This window comes from Protopterus annectens, chromosome 3.part0, assembly GCF_019279795.1.
Source record: "Protopterus annectens isolate FY-2018-M chromosome 3.part0, PAN1.0, whole genome shotgun sequence".
Classification (NCBI taxonomy): domain Eukaryota; kingdom Metazoa; phylum Chordata; order Ceratodontiformes; family Protopteridae; genus Protopterus; species Protopterus annectens.
Genome location: NC_056731.1, coordinates 1,515,012,896 through 1,515,029,693, shown reverse-complemented (window position 1 = coordinate 1,515,029,693; position 16,798 = coordinate 1,515,012,896). Strand labels below are relative to the sequence as shown.

The 16,798-nt window shown below is 36.2% G+C and overlaps 1 protein-coding gene across 2 annotated transcripts in view; it reads right to left on the bottom strand.

The window, feature by feature from the left end:
* The window catches only part of LYN (LYN proto-oncogene, Src family tyrosine kinase), an 821,134-nt gene that overhangs the window by 266,126 nt on the left and 538,210 nt on the right, over window positions 1-16,798 (bottom strand). For both annotated transcript variants that reach the window (XM_044065544.1, XM_044065543.1), the window contains exons 6-7: window positions 11,697-11,795; window positions 11,498-11,601 (exon numbers count right to left, since the gene is read on the bottom strand). In XM_044065544.1, the coding sequence (XP_043921479.1) occupies window positions 11,498-11,601; window positions 11,697-11,795 (203 nt within the window). The remainder of the gene's footprint in view (window positions 1-11,497; window positions 11,602-11,696; window positions 11,796-16,798) is intronic.

The following is a 16,798-nucleotide window of genomic DNA, read 5'->3' as shown; positions in this document are numbered from 1 at the left end:
CTTACTGTTTTCACAGCAACCAATTGTACAAATATGGTCCTTGATTTGACTTTAAACATAGGATTCATTCGGCAAATTAATATACCAGAAAACAATTAATACATTTTAAGCTGCTGTTACCAGTTCAAACATTTTAGTCTCAGCTTGTGCTGCTACACACTTTAACATGTGTAGCCGTAAAGTAAGTGCTGCATTTTTAGGCAGGTAAGTTTTGGTTTGGTAAGTGTTAACAATTCTGTTATAATTAAGGAGTTGCTACTAAAGCCAGTGATACACAGCTAAGGTGTAACTCCATCATCATTCCAGCAAACAGATTGTCTGGAAAAAGTTTTTTTAAGTAACATAAAATACAGAATTATCCCCATGGAAGAAGTGTCTGATGGCTAAATAAACCTATGAATGATTAAAATAATTCAGATGGATAGCACAGCTTCAACTTGCTAACATAGCTACCGTGGTGGCAACTTCATAAAGAATGTAAAAGAAAAAAAGAAAAAAAATGCAATTGCTATATTAACATACAGTATTGAAACAAGGCACAGACAAAAATCTCAGTGTAATGCTATGCCTATTAGTATCAGAAGTATATCCCCCAGCATTATTAGACAAGACTAATAGCAGTACTTTTCCTGTAACAAATCACACGTCATGGTATCTGTAACATGTTCATATCGGTATATGACCCTGCACTACCAGACACCACAATGAAAAAGAGAAACAAGAACTGACATGCAATTAAACATATAAAAGAAATAATTATTGTTAATGGGAAGTCCTGCATTTATTTTTACTGATGTATCTACCTCCTTGTGTTTTGAGCCCAGGAGTAAACCATAATGTTATGGATAAATGCAGCATTCATCTCAGTCTGTCTAGTTTTATTCATTAAGTACATAGCATTCTTTATTTCTGTAGTTTGGAAACAACTGTATGCATTGTATGTATCACTATGCAAAAATTAATTTTACCAAAATATCTACTTATTATGGCAGCAGGTATTTAACATTATTTAGGGCAAAGCGATTTTGCTGCATTGCTCAGGTTACCATGAAGTACTTATGCAAAGCCAGAATGTGAGCATGATATTGCAGACATGTAGTGACTAGTCAAATGGGATTAGTTTAAGTACATTATTATGGCATAGTTTTATCAGCAAAGTTAGTACCTTTATTGTCGGTTACTCTTTTATCACTCTCTGGCCTACAGTAATGGCTACAGGTGCATGCTACTGTACCCTTTTTCTTATATACATTAATACAATATCCAAAAGTGATTCTGTTGTAGCAGGCACTAAGGCTTGAACCTACAACACATATCAGCCATCATGCCATAAAAAGGATGCAGTACATTCAACAACACAGAGGTATACTACACGCATACTCCTTACAAACTATGTACATTTATACTGCAGTAAGACTAATCATTCTGACTTTGAATCTGGATAACATCATGGGTGGAAAACCATTTAAACATATTTATATATGCACACAACTGTCAACTTTATGCATGAACTGTATTAATTTCTACCAGCATTTTTATTGGATAGATTTGTAAAATTTCCCATATAAAAGTTAACATGTTGAAATTATGCCTGAAAATATTTATACATAAAGCAGTGGAATCATGGAATCTTTTTATCATTTGGATGAGCAAATTATTGCACAGCATACCTTTACCATAACAGCATTAAGAAACTTGACAATCAATTTTGTCAGGTTAATTTCATAGGTAAGTACTAGGCTAGCTGCCTTTTCAGGCTATTGTAAGTCTACTCAGTTTCCCTCAAAGGTGAAAATCAAACCATGTACTTTTTGCATGTAAGGTAAACACCTTACTCATTTTTCCAAACTCCAACCCTAGTGATCGACATGTTATGAAGTTTATTGTAAATTTGTTAATAACTTATTCTTCTAAGATGCAGCAGATAAAATTATACATGATAGGCATAAACCTCTTCTCTTCTCAATCTAAATTTACTATTTTTAACCAAGAAGGCATTTAGATTTGCCTGAAACATACTCTGTGACAGTGAAGAAATACTGAATGTATGTTCTTCAAGGGTATCAGGAGGGCAGAGCCATTTTTAGGTAAGCTTGAAAAGTGACCACTCCCCCTCAGATGTCTCTTGGTCTCTTGCTTCTTACAGCTGGCTATCACTCTAGTAACTAGGACAACTGCCTTGCTTGCACTGCACTAGAAAAGCCCTGCATGAATGCTATGTGAATTGCTATGCAATCATACTGTTTAAAGTTTGTCACCTACATTCGCCCCTCATTTTTTCATGGAGATGCAATGTCTGTGATATACATAGAGGATGCAGTACCTCATGTATTCACTCATTCCCAGCAGCAGAATCAGAAGTTTGCCATATAGCTTTTTGTACAACGTTTTTGATTCATAACATTGCATCTATTTATGCAAGCAATGTGATTCAATAAAACCCTTAATCTGATCCTTATTTCTAAAAGCATTACTTTTTCTGTTTCAGCATAAGACTCCTTTTTACCTAATTGTTCTTTGTCCTTCAGACTTACTGCTTGCCGCTGGGATGCTGTCACTGAGAAGTCTGCATGTGTTTACTGTATCCATGCACATTTTCATCTGATCTTCTAGTTTTCTCCTGCATACTAAAGGCATTTTCTCCAGTATCCCACTGACAATCTATACTTGAACTAGTGACCTTCGAAATAATTTTTAGATGTGAATGCACTGCTTGTCTGTGTATGTGTGTGTCCTATTGCTCCTACTGGAACTGTCTGACTCTCATCTACTTCTAGTTTGATTTCCATTTGCACTCTGTCCCAGAATGTTTCTGCTAAACTAAGCAAAGACATTATTAGACTTCTTCACTGTTTGCCTTAGAACTTCCCCCATGTTTGGATTTGATGAGGTCAGCAAATGTGTATGCAATCCCACGACTGCAAATCTATGATATGCAGTCAGTTTTGAGGATGTCCATCGCTCCTTCAGAGTGAGGGATGTATAATGTTGGTATGTAATGGCTTTTGCATATTATTTCAAAGTATGAAACATTTTTCTTGTTTTCTTGCCCAACCGATTCAATACTTTTTGGGGCCAGACGATTACATCAATGCTGTGGGCTAGAACAGGAAAAGCAAATTGATTTATAGCTTGGATTTTATTCCAAAACTTCAAAGCAGTTTTCAAAATCACTTAAGTCTTCTGAAATATTTCCTAGTGAGCGTTGCTCTCATTTGTTTATGTTTTATTGCTGACCCTTCATCTATTCCCGAATATTTATACATTCCCTTTTGCTCAAGTTCCTTTACATCACAATCCAGTTTCAGGTCAATATTTTACCAATAATGCAGCATTCTCTTTATAAATGATATCATTCTAATATCATCTGAGAAAGTTTTAACTATTTGTACTTGTGCTTTGAAATCATCCACAAAAACTAAGTGAGATATCTTTGACCGAGGTTGGTTTCTGGAGTTAAGCTGTAACCGTAGCCTACTCTATTAAGTAAACAGCTTAATAGGTTAATGGCAAGACAAAACAGCAGCTGTGACAAAGAATTGCTCCAGGACATTCTCCTTTGATTTTCTATCCCTGGGATATTAATTTGTCTTGCCGTGGCTTAGCAGCAAAGTGGTTTACCACTTTTCTAGTCACTGCAGTTTAATTGACCAATGTAGAGTGCATTTTATACATCTGTGAGTATTCCATTATCCAGGAATGTGGGATACTGTTGAATGCTGTTTTGGAATCTATCCATGACATACTTGATTTTTTCTCCTTTTTACAACTCTATCATGACTGTGTCTAAAAGCATATGGTCTTTTGTTCCATATGACTTCCTATTACTACCATTTTGTTGTATTCCAATTAAATATTTTTTCTAGAAGACAATAAACTCTGTCTGCTTCAGTTTTCCAGTATATAATTTATTTATTGCCAGAAGAGAAGTTATTGGTCTAAAGGTCTTAGAATGGCTTGTAGGTTAACTGTTAAGGAGGAGTATAATTTTTATTCAGGGCTAATTCTTTATGTAAAGATGTTAGTATTTAATAAGAAGTTAGGTACTGCAGCTGGGACTGGGTTTTTCTAGTTAGGAGCTTTTCTTAATTTTATCTCAATTTGTCTGTCTGGTAAAAAACAGACTGGAAAATGCAGAAAGACAGAGTGAAATCCACACAATGTTAGCGTAATAAAACATTTAATCCATGCTTTTGTACCCAAACTTCTTCAGAATAAAATACACAAACTCAACATCACCTTTAAAAGCAATTTCAAAATATCTCTACACCAATAAACATGTCTTTCCACTTAAACAGTTATACAATTAATCAATAACATTTCTGAAAAACCTATTAACAGTACAGAGCTGAAAACTTACAGAGACATGTGTAACAACTTGGGCAGATTACTAAAGAAATATAAGAGTCTAGACTTGGAAAACAAATATTTTTCACGTTGCATAGAGCTGGGTATGGTCCTTAAGGGGCTGAGATTCTTTAAATGTGCAAATGGAGTTGATAGCTCTAATTAATTTTTCGTTACACTAAAATACTTCTTTAATAATGCTGGTCTAAAGTTTCTGAAGTTGCTTATAGACAATAACTGTAAAATGATGACTGGGCTAAGGGAAAAGATCTGCAAAACAGATTAAATTTTGCTTAAGGACTATCACAGCAAGATTGGAGAACAGGCTGAGTACCACATACTCTTCTCTGAACTACAGAAACATGAAGAGGTTGTAATCAGCCATAAAAGCCACAAGATTAAGAGAGATGCTGCTATGTATAAAAATGACAAAGCATATGTTGATTTTTGTGTGTCACACAAACACACAAACCAAGAAGACCAGACATTTCCCCTTTAAGAAATACACCAATGAAGTCCACGCCCCTAGAACTAAGAGCCTGCAAGCAACTTCCAATATCAGATCCTTAATTAGGGAAGGAACTAAAGGCTCTGTAATGGATATTGTGGAAGCAGGAACTTCTAGTGTTGGCAATGGACTGTTTGTGAGTAACCTTACAACAACCAACAATGAAAATGAAGGTGGGGCTAGAATTAAGACTTTTTTAGCCGAGGAGACGGAGGGCAGAAGCTAGAGAATGCACACGTTAAGGAGAACAGAACGAACAGTGTCAAATTCTTCAACGGACAATTAAATAGGTATTCTGTACCTGTAATAATGTTTTAAATCTGTCTACTTTTGTTTTAAATGACAATCATTTAAAAGTTTTGAATTTGGGCTTAAACTTTGTTCAGTCAAGTAGGACAAGTATAGCAAACATTGTCTTAAGCCTTAAAAAATACACGAGATCTTTACATTTGAATTATGTATTCAAAGACATTGTTAGCAACAACACCAGATATGTGAAGCCTTCATGCTACAACCCTTAGTGCACACTATTAAAGTTTTTGAATTAGCTTGTGAAAGTGAAATAAGGAATGCTATGGGGGAGTAGGCTAAGAAAAGAAAAATGTATCACAATTTGTCTAAGGAAGAAAAGAAAGCTCTAAAAGAAATACAGGAGAATGGTAACATAAGAGTAATGAAAAGTGACAAAGGGGGCACTCTAGTCCTAACAAATCAAGAGGAATATGTTGCCTGTATAGAGAAAATGCTAGGTAACAGTTCAGAATACAGACTAACATACATGGTGGAAGTAGTTAAGAGCTACAGGAGTGTTTACTCCTTTTTGTTTGAGAGTTTAATGAACAGCAGCTTAGAGAAGGACCTCTATGATTACTGTCACATAGATAATCTGAAACTAGGTTCCTTCTTTGGAATTCCAAAAACACATAAAAGTAAAACTTGCCCTCCATTTAGACCCATTGTATCTGCCCCAAATTATATTACAGAGGGTATTTCCTTATTGGTGGACTCTAAGTTAAATCCTATAGTTCATAAAATGAATTCACACTTGAAAGACTCATGGGACTTTTTAAATAGTATTAGGGAACACATTTTAGTGCCAACATTTGATCCCACCACACAAGTGATGTTCAGTCTTGACGTTGTCTCTCTTTTCACTTGTATTCCCCACTTTGAAGGAATGGAACAAGTTAGAGAATATTTAAATACATTTTCCACATTTAATAATTCTGAAAGTAAATATTACTGTGAATTAATAGCTGTTCTATTAAATAATATATTTTTTTGTATTTAACAAGAAAATATACAAACAAATTTGGGGGTAGCTATGGGGTCTCCTGCAGCACCTTCCTTTGTGAACATTGTGATGGGTCACTGGGAGTGTACTGTGTTAGAACCACTAGTCATGGAATACCACATTATATTTTTTAAGAGATTTATTTATGACCTGTTTTTTGTCATGGTTGGGGATGTACAAACAGTACAAAGTTTTGTTGACATACTTAACATGAGATCAGGATATTTAAAGTTTGTCCTGGGGGATATGGGACTAAAGGCCCATTTTCTGGATGTGACTCTGGAATGGGAAGTCAGGTTTCACAAGTTAGTTAGCAGGATTTTTAGGAAAGAAACTTTCAGCAGTAGTTACTTGCACTGTACCAGCTTGCACCTTTGTTACATGAAGAATAACATTCCAAAAGGACAGCTTATAAGAGCTAGCCGAATGACAAGTGAAATGGATGATTTTTTGAGGGAAATAGAATTTCTCACTACCCTGTTTGTTGAAAGAGGGTACAGTAAAATCTTGTTGCATGAGCAGGCTGAATATGTTATACAGAACAGGGACAGTCTCTTTCCAGCCATGCTTGAGCAGGGGTTCACAGATACCAGTACAAAACAGAAACATGACAGAAGCATATCAGATGTTGGTAACTAGTTTTGTTTGGACATGACAGTAGATAGTGGTATTATTAGGAATATTATTTCTGATAATTGGAAAATTCTAGAGGGAAATAAAGATTTACAACCTATAGTGGGGACCCAACCAAGGTTCGTATATAAAAATCAAAATAACCTAAAAAGTATTTTAGAAAGAGAGAAAAAAAAATCAGTGTATTGTTCTAACATCACACAGAAAAGATGGGGCATGTATAAGTGTGGGAATTGTAATATATGTTGATACATTTCTGAAGGTCCCTTAGTTAATTTAGAACATCTGCCTTACACTTTGAAAGTTCCAGGGTATTTCAATTGTAAGAGTAAAGGGGTTGTATACATTGGTATGTAGTGCATTCTACATTGGTATGACTACAAGAGCTCTAGAATAAAAGAACATTATTACAACATCAGAAAACAAGACAAGACAAATGCTTTCTACAAGCATACCATCACTTGTCCCACATACAAAAACTTTTTATTTTCTGTGTTGGACCAAGGAAGACATGACTTTGGGGGTGGCAGTTTTAAAACAAATCTTGAACAAAAGGAGGCTTTATGGCAAATCAGATTAAATTCAGATAAAAAAAACAGGTATAAATGACGCTGTCAACATCAAACATTTTTTGAAAGACCGTAGAGTCTATATAAAGAAATACCTTCCTGTGCTTTGAAATTTTATTGATTAATTGTATAACTGTTTAAGTGGAAAGACATGTTTATTGGTGCAGAGATATTTTGAAATTGCTTTTAAAAGTGATGTTGAGTTTGTGTATTTTATTCTGAAGACGTTTGGGTACGAAAGTGTGGATTAAAAGTTTTATTACACTAACATTGTGTGGATTTCACTCTGCCTTTCTGCGTTTCCAGTCTAGTTTTTGGTTTGTTGTGGATTTCCAGGAGCATTTCTTTGTTTTTGTCTGTCTGGTGCTTATCCTTGGTATAAGAATTTCTTACTGTTTCTTTTAATTATTTTATTCTTTCAGCTTCTTTGTTACCTTCAATAGGGTCTTCATAAATGCTTCTCCAAAATGTACATATTTTTCTTTTTTTGGGATCTTCTTTTTCTTTTGCTTTGTTACTCAGTTTTCTATGAAACCTTTTTGGGTAATCAGTGATTTGCCTATTTGGTACTTTTCCTTTCTATTTATAAGCATACCTTCTAGGTTTTTCTGCTTGTGTTGGTACTTTTTTAGTTTAAAATTGGAAATAGTTTATGATAACTCATGGCCTGTTTTGATTTTGTGTGTTGCTTTTACCACATCTGTCTTTCTAAGAATTTCTGATGATTTGTCCTATTTTCTGTATTCTGTATATAGTGATACTTCTTGCCTTAATTACTTTATAGTTTTCTCTGTCTGTTGCTTTCATGGTGACATTCTACTGTTCCCCTTCCTTTCCTTTATTCTACATTTTTGTAGTAACACTTTACCTGTTATTAATTTAGCTTCGCAGTAATATAGCCTATCCACTTCTGTTATATCATGTTTTTTTCATAATAGTTATGATGAATGTGTTCAATGTTTTACTGGTCTTCTTATTTACTTTCTGTAATATATTTTTTCATCTATCTTAATATGTCTAGGCATCTCTCTTAAATCAAGCAGATCTTCCCTTAGATCATTTTCTTCTGGACTAAGAGTATCCAATTTGCTATCTATTTTCTCTTCTTTCCCTGGCTTCACACAGCTAAATGGACTTTCATGTAAATCTTCTATAGAAAGTTCCTGAACATTGCCCTGTGGCATATCTTCTTCAGATGCATCCTGCTCTGTTTCTCCTCTGCCTGTGGCCTCAATTGCCCATTGCATTATAATATTACCTGTGTCAAACTTTCCACTGTTTCCCTTGCTGTACAATTCTAAATGTACTTTCATGCGAATCTCCTATAAATGGCCCCAATACATCACCCTTTCATGTATTTGCTTCAGATGCATCCTGCTCGCTCTCCTGCTACTCCTTCATCTGGGACTGTATTGGTCTCTCTTGTTTTGATATTGCTTCTGCCAGAGATTACATGCCGAATCTTTCACTTTGAAGATAGTCTATCATTTTGCTTTCTATTTGTTTAAATTCTACCTCACTAATCTTCTTTTTTAAATTCTCCATTTATAATCTTATTTTTTGCATTGTGAAATTTAGCACATCTGGCTATCTTTACCTATATTTCTGTTCAAATATCTTTTGAGTTGCATGTTATGTATTGATTAGATTGGCTTTCTTCTCTGTACAGATATCACATCATATCATCTCCCTTTTTCCCCACGTCCTTATTTCTTTTTTTATACCTTTCAAAATCCACGGTGGTGGTGCTGTGGTAGCGTTGTTGCCTCACAGTAAAATGATGTCCGGTTCGATTCTCAGCTAGACCGTCTTCTGCATGGAGACATGCGTGTATGGGTGTACCTTCATTGAAGGTTGTGCATCAGGGCTGGTAACACGGCATGTAAAAATCAACTACCAATCATTAGCGGACCGGAGTTCCGCTGTGGCGACCCCTAACTGGGAAAAGCCGAAAGACACAGCATACCTTTCAAGAACATTTTTTTTGGTTTTTTTATCTTTTTTTCTCCTTTCTCCATCACTTTTTCTTACAGGTGGTTTAACGTTTCTTAATCTAGACAATACTTTCTCATAATCTGCTGTATTAATGATATTAAATTATTATCTGTAGCTTTTCACAATTTGTGCAAGTATTTTTCTTTCCTATAATTTCTCTCTTACTCTTGCTGCATATCACCGCTCTGGAAGTGGGTTTCCTCTGTTGTAGTAACAATACAAAATGTCTTCCTTATCATCAACAGTCCATTTTTTGACTCTGTGCCTCTTGCTTGGCCTGCCCTATTTTTTTGTGGACTAAATCTTCCTTCAGTCACAGGGGCCACCCTCCCCCAAGTCTGTCCTAACCCTGTGGTAGAAATGTTTCCATATTAAGAGGATTCTACACTGCCTTTTTTTCCTAGTCCTGGCACCAGCGTGTACACCAGGAGTGTATACTATTTTATCTTGAGACCTGAGCACCCATGATATATAAACCACTGACTATATGTCTTTGTTGCCTTGGTGACATTTTGTAAGAAAAGAGCCCACCAAGTGAAGGTATTTGCAAGATTTGAGGCTGGATTCAGTTCCAGCAGCACTGCTCTCCTTTTCTTGCTGATTCTATCTCTATGAGAGGCATACTGGTGCAGCAGTTAGGAGTGCTGCCTCATAGTGCTTGGTTTTTCAGCCCAGTTCATGGCCGATATGCTATCTGTACAAAATCAGCCTGGTCTCCCTTTGTTCACGCAAGTTTTTGCTAGCTGCTCCAGCTTCCTTCCACAGGCCAAAGGTATGCCACGGGTGACTTGGCAATAATCAAACTTGTCCATGGGTATACATGCCACATGTGAGTGTGTGTGTGCATGTTTGTAGGTGTGTGTACCTGTGTGCTTCATAAAAAGCCAGTGCCATGTCAGGAGTTCATTACTTTGTCTTGTACTTGTTCAGTGTCAAAACAGGTGCAAGATGGAAGTCCCACAAACTTGAATTAGATTAAGCATGCAATCAGATAATGTACCACTCTAAGGAAAACTAAAGGAAAAAAGACTGATTTCTTGAAAAGCTACATTGAGCCATTGAACCTCTGTGTGAACTCACTACCAGCAAGGCAAAGGTTGTGGATCAAGTACAATGCCAGTCAAGTGGCAACTGAAGTGGAGAGAATTAAGGAGGACTAGTTCATGGTAATGGCAAATGCACTAGGGGTCATGGAATATCTCCTGAATGGTGAATAAAGAGCCAGAACTCATTCTTGAGGGTGCAAAAATGGCAACCATTTGAAATGTTGGACCCAAGTCCGATATGACCATTTCTCGGAATACTCCTTTTTCTTTGCAATATGACAATTTCAGATTTGGGATCCCCCACATCAGGAGTGCTGGTTGGCTTGACTCCCTGCAAAAAAGAAGTTCAACGGAGAACAGCAATCTTCAAGATTTGGTCTTTTCCCTGGATTTTCAGTCTTTTTTGGCTTGTCAGCATTCGGCATTTCAAGTGTCAACATTTTAATAGGGAGCCTACAAAATTGCATTCTGTACTCTGCACTGCAATGTGGATTAGAACTGAAATTCTGCAATAAAAAGCCACATGGGATGGAAGAACAAATGGCAACATTTTTGGTATTTCTCAGAAAATACATCAAATTGGAGAAGTACGGCTCAAGCTCATCCTGCCTCCTTTACTTTGATCTGATTATAATTTTATTTACACTGAAATTACATTTACTGTGATCCAAACAAAAACTAATGTTTCTGTAGAAACTCAAACATAAAGCCATGACACGTGGGCCTTCAGAGGTTTCAAATAAATCCAAAGAATACTAAATTAAGAATAGAACAGACTTTTAATTTAACCTCAGATCAACATGTTTTGCATCATATTGAAATCTAATGCTTTCTCAGATCATCTTGAGAAATCATTTTGTTTCCTGGATATGAAGCAAAACACAAACGTTAACTGATTTTTTTTTTTTTTCAAACGCAATTTATTTACAAACATTTTTCAGCAACAATATTGGTGTCAGTACAATATAAACATTTATGGATTGTTAACAGCAGGCAGTAAAATCCTAATTAGGAAAACAAAAAAGTTAACTGAATTTTTATATATCAGTGTTTGGCATATTTGATGGATTTCTGACTGCGTCTTTCTACTTAAACTTATGATTACCTTTAGAGGTTTCACTTTCTCTGATGAGGAATGACCCAGGACTGTTTCCAGGAGCCAAGAGTTGTCTTTCTGCATCCTTCCTGGATATATCCTTGAAAAACCAACTGAAATACAATGGGCAACAAATTTACTCGCTGTGAAGAAAATCTCATATGGAGCATATGAAACAAGTGTATAGGTAAGTAAGTTGGTAACTCACTCTTCTGTTTCTATTGAATTTGCTTTGGCAACATAATTGCTGGGAATATAACCTTCCTTCTTTGTAGTCAGTGATCTAGCTTTCCACCATTCTCCTTGCCTGTGATGTAAAATTGTAATAAAAGTTAGAAAAAAGGAAGATGCATAAAGGTTTTACTTTAACAACACCCCAACATGTATGTGAAGTAACATATGCATCATTATCATTTGGTTTATTTAATAATATAAAATGTGGATTTGAATATAAAACACAGTGACAGTTTTTATTTACCCTTTTTGTTAAAGATTATACTGAGACTTTGCTACATTTCAAATCAGATGACATAACTCGCACATACAATTGTACTATAGTTGTATTTCAGTTTAAGTGACATTTCAGCAGTCTCAGGTATAAAGCTACAAATAAAAGTGCTTACACATCTCTAATGATTCTACCAATCTTAAGTAGTCACATTATACATCTAAAATGCAAGAAATATATTGTTACAAGATATTAATTGTTTTGTTGTTGTTGCTGTTGTTATATAATAATTTAACCCAATGTAATAGATGAATTAGATTTCAACTTTATTAAAAAAAGAAAAGCGGTCATTTTTTTTCCTAAAAACTGGTTTTGACCATAATGTATAAGTTGCTGTATTACTATTAGATCTTATTCTTATGATAAACATTTCTTTATCACAAACTAGTGAAACAAGATGAATAAATTCAAAAAAGCTGAAGAGTTTAACTTTTTTCCGGTTCATGTTATTGCCTTTCTTTTAATTTCTAGTAAACACTGCTGAAGCATGATCTTATCTTAAAGTACACATAATGGAATCAGATCATTAAATAATATTTGATGCTTGGTTAATATAAAGTTAATTTTCCATATAAATTATATGAAAAATTGCACATTTCCCAGAATTTATTTGAAAGACTACACTGATGAAACAAATGATGGCAGTCTGCTATATTATTTGATTTGTATCTCCAGCACTGGTTGTTCATAAGAACATAGGGGTATACTAGGCTAATTACCACTAGGGCCCTTAGAAGCCTAGCCATGCAACCTAAATCCATCCATCCATCCATCCATCCATCCACAACCCCTTTTCCCCATTTGCACATGGGGGTTGAAGTGTCACTTCTGCGGTGACAATCATCTCGAGCCAAGATTTACACCGCCGGGTGGCTAGCACACACTCTCACCTATGGCCAATTTAGAGTGTCCAATTCACCTATTGCATGTTTTTTGAATGTGGGAGGAAAATGGAGCACCCAGAGGACATCAACCTTACCACAGGGAGGACATGCAGACCCACACAGAAGGTACCCCAGATGAGAATCAAACCAGGGAAACTCTTCCTGTGATGCAACAACTATAACCGCTGTACCACCACAGGTACCCCCTATGCAACCCAAATATGACCCACAAATTTGATTTATATTGGGGTAATTTACTAACTGCCTCTATTTATCAGGGATATAGGTGCCAGACCAGGGGTGAAATTCTGATTACTGTCCATTGATCCAAGTTGTGCTTAAATAGGGTAGAGATTCACATAGATGAGGAACCTGTTCCACAGAATGCAAATTCTCTGAGAAACACATCTAATTATCCAACATGTCCTATTTATGTCACAAGTGAAATGTAGGTCTTTTACTCAAGTAGTTTTGATGCTGTTTGTTTTGCAAATGTGCAGAAGGTTAATCAAAACAGGGTCCAGGGATGCCTTATATACCAGGGAAAGATCACGTCTCAGATGTCTGTATTATACCAAGTAAGGAGGCAAGACTTTGAGGCATTCAGCATAGGAGATTGTGTTTAATCCCTGTATTCATTTTGTGAGCCTTTGTTGACATTCTAGTTGCTGCATGTGTTTGGTTAGGTACATAGCAAAGGGGGCAATATACTCTATGATGGATCTGATGAGGTCTGAGTACAGTGGTTTGCTGACCTCTCTGGACCTAGATTACATGCCCTTGCTTATAAGTTGAGCAACATGAAAGGATTTTCATACTACTTTGGACACATGTTGGTCAAAGATTAGGTTACTATCTACATGAGTTCCCAGATCCCTAAGTAGTTAATCAACTTTTAGGGGTGTTTATTGATGACATAGTTATGCTGGGAAGCAGGCTTCCCAAAAGGTACTATAATGCATTTCTTGGTATTGAATGTTAAGCCATGGTTTTGGCACCTAGTATTTGTCTGTGTTAAACCTTCCTGAAGGGTGTTCTCATCTTAGAAGGATTCAGTGACTGCTCCCAGTTTGCAGTCGTCTGCAAACTTGGTTAGTCAGAGGCCTTTGACATTGGGTTTAACTTCCAAGAAGTAAATGCCAAAAAGGAGTGGGCCTAGCACAGAGCCCTGGAGACTCCACTGGTGACTGGTCTCTATGTAGAGGCTGCCACATTGATTCTGACCTTCTGGGTCTTATCAGTGAGCCAGCTTGCTATCTAGCATTTTATAAAGGTATTTATACCTAGTTCCATACGTTGACAATGCATAAGTGGGATATTGTATCACATGCTTTAGCCAGGTAGGGAGTATGCCTTGTTTTCTCCTCATCTGTTGCCTTAGTGACGTTTGTAAAGAAGTCCACCAGATTCAGTAAGCCTGACCTTACTCGGACAAAACCACTGGGATGGATCTGCATGTGGAGGTCTCTTATGCCCTTCTTGGTAATTTCCATGGTTTTGCAAATAAGACTAGTCAGATTAATGGGTCTGTAGTTTCCAGGATCTGATCAAGGTCCTCCCTTTTGAAGGGGGATGACTGTTGCAGTCCTTCATTCACATGGCCAAAGCCTGTTTTAAGATAATACTTAAATAATGACTCCAGGGGTACAGATAAGTTATATTTCTGACTGTTCAGGAGGCTTTCTGGGAAGTTATTAGAGCTGATTGAGTCTGTTCTTGGTTTCAGTGAATACAGCCAGTACATGCTCCCTAGTTATAGCTGGAGGGGTTATATTTGAGGGTATTTTTGGAGGGGATCAATTTGGAATTGGACTTGTCCACTCACAGGTTCACTACATCTTTTTCATCTCATGCCTATGAAGCAATGAAACTAATAACATGCTTTTTGAAATGTTTTCTATTCAGTTTAAATTGTGTTATTTTTTCAACAAGTAAGTCTTAAAAGGATTGACCTAGATTTGCTGCTACTGCCAATATGTGAAGAACTTTCAATTCATCCAAATACCTGGCTCAACCAGTGATGAAATCGATTCTTCTATCAGAAAATTCTCAAATGAGGGAAACATGACAGTATCCTCAAATGCACTCCTTTCAGGAATTTTACTGCAAGCTACATTAATTCTTGAGGAAACATTGGTATACTGGCAAAAATTGAAGAATCAAAGAAGAATATGAAAATCCTGGCTTGTAAAGGTGGACTAAATAACCTAGCTGTCTAGGGAGATGAGATGGTGTTGATGCTGCCTACCTGAGTATTTTTTTTTTTTTTTTGCCAAAAGGAAATGCTCTTCTATTTTGTGCAAAGAATTTCCTAATTAAACACCTTTTGGCATCCTTGAACAAAATGAATAACTTCTGCAGAGAAGGCTGAATTGCTTAATATTAAAGGTAAATATTTTGTGCATGTAGTTAGTGCCACTTGAGGCTAGTGCAGAACATTTATTTGCAGGTATAACAAAGGCATTTGCAATCAGGATGTGGTATCACTGTCAACATTCTAGTTATAACACAGATGTGAAGCATTGCTGTCTTGACCACAGGCCTGATAATTAAATTAAACTTAACATGTCTTTTTTGCTTTAAGCAGTGCTGTCTAGAGCAGAGGTAAAGGAAGGGAAGAATAAAAGACATTCTAAGCTGAGGGTTTAAGGAAAAGAGAACACATTTGTGTTCCATTAAATTATTTGTTGCTGTGTCTATAGAAAGCATTTGTCTTACATTTTATTTTTATTTATTCATAAATTACTGCTCAGTCATGTCAATGAACTGATCAACAGACCTTTTTGAGCCATGACATGGGTCTGATGGTACATGGAATTATACATGCGTAGTAATATTAAGACATAATACGTTTTCAAGTAATGTAAACATGGGCATCAGCATTTAAAACATTTAATTTAGACTGTGTTTTGTTTAAAGATTATTAAGACAGAAAAGATTATAAATATGCATTTCAGTACTCCTTATATAAATTGTTATTGAGCACTAATGTGTAATTGGAGTATCAAGACAAATGAGGTCACAGCACTAAACCTATTTGTGGGACATAATCAGATGATAATTCAATTTCCCATGCTTGAGATTCAAAGAAAAGAGTGCTGCTATTGGAATCTGTGCATTGTCATATCATGCTAGCAGACCTACATAGTAATGCCTCCCAAATGATCTGTTAATCCTGAAAATTGATCTTCCTAGTAGCGACTTTTGATTCAACAACGGGAACTAGACTGCATGAGAAATGTATTTACCCAGCAGGTAGTCTCCTAGAATATTTATGGTGTGCTTCGGTGTTCACTTCCAAATGTTTCCATTCTCCATAGGTAGGGAATGTGTATGATGACCCCCTCTAAAGAATGCAGATGTGCTGAATGACCATAGAATTGTCTATATTATAAGGCAAAAAATCTATTGCATTGATTTGCAGGCTGGGTCATACTCTCATTCATTTCATATTTACTATTTGTGTTCCTTTAGCGGCTCTATTATTCATGCTTTGAAAATGATAATATGGTCTGCTTATATACAACCTGCATAATCTGTGTCAGTATCTGCGACGAGAACAGTGAAAGGCATCCTTAAAGGCAGATCCTGAGGATCTGCCCATTACTGAAAATCTTATAGAATTGCTATTAAGAGTGGAATTAGTAGTTCTAAAGAATCTATAGCTTGGTTACACACATTCTTAGATGTTAATAAACCTTCTTCATAGCCAGTCTGGCATGACGTCCAGATCACCTATGAGCTGTGCTCCTAATACTTGCTTGTTACAAAGCTTGAAATGTCCATGATTCTGTTCAAGGTTAGCATACTGTTGTTGTGTATTTCAGCTTTTCCCGGTTAGGGGTTGCCACAGCGGAACTCCGGTCTGCTAATGATTGGCAGTAGATTTTTACATGCCGAGTTGCCGGCCCTGATGCA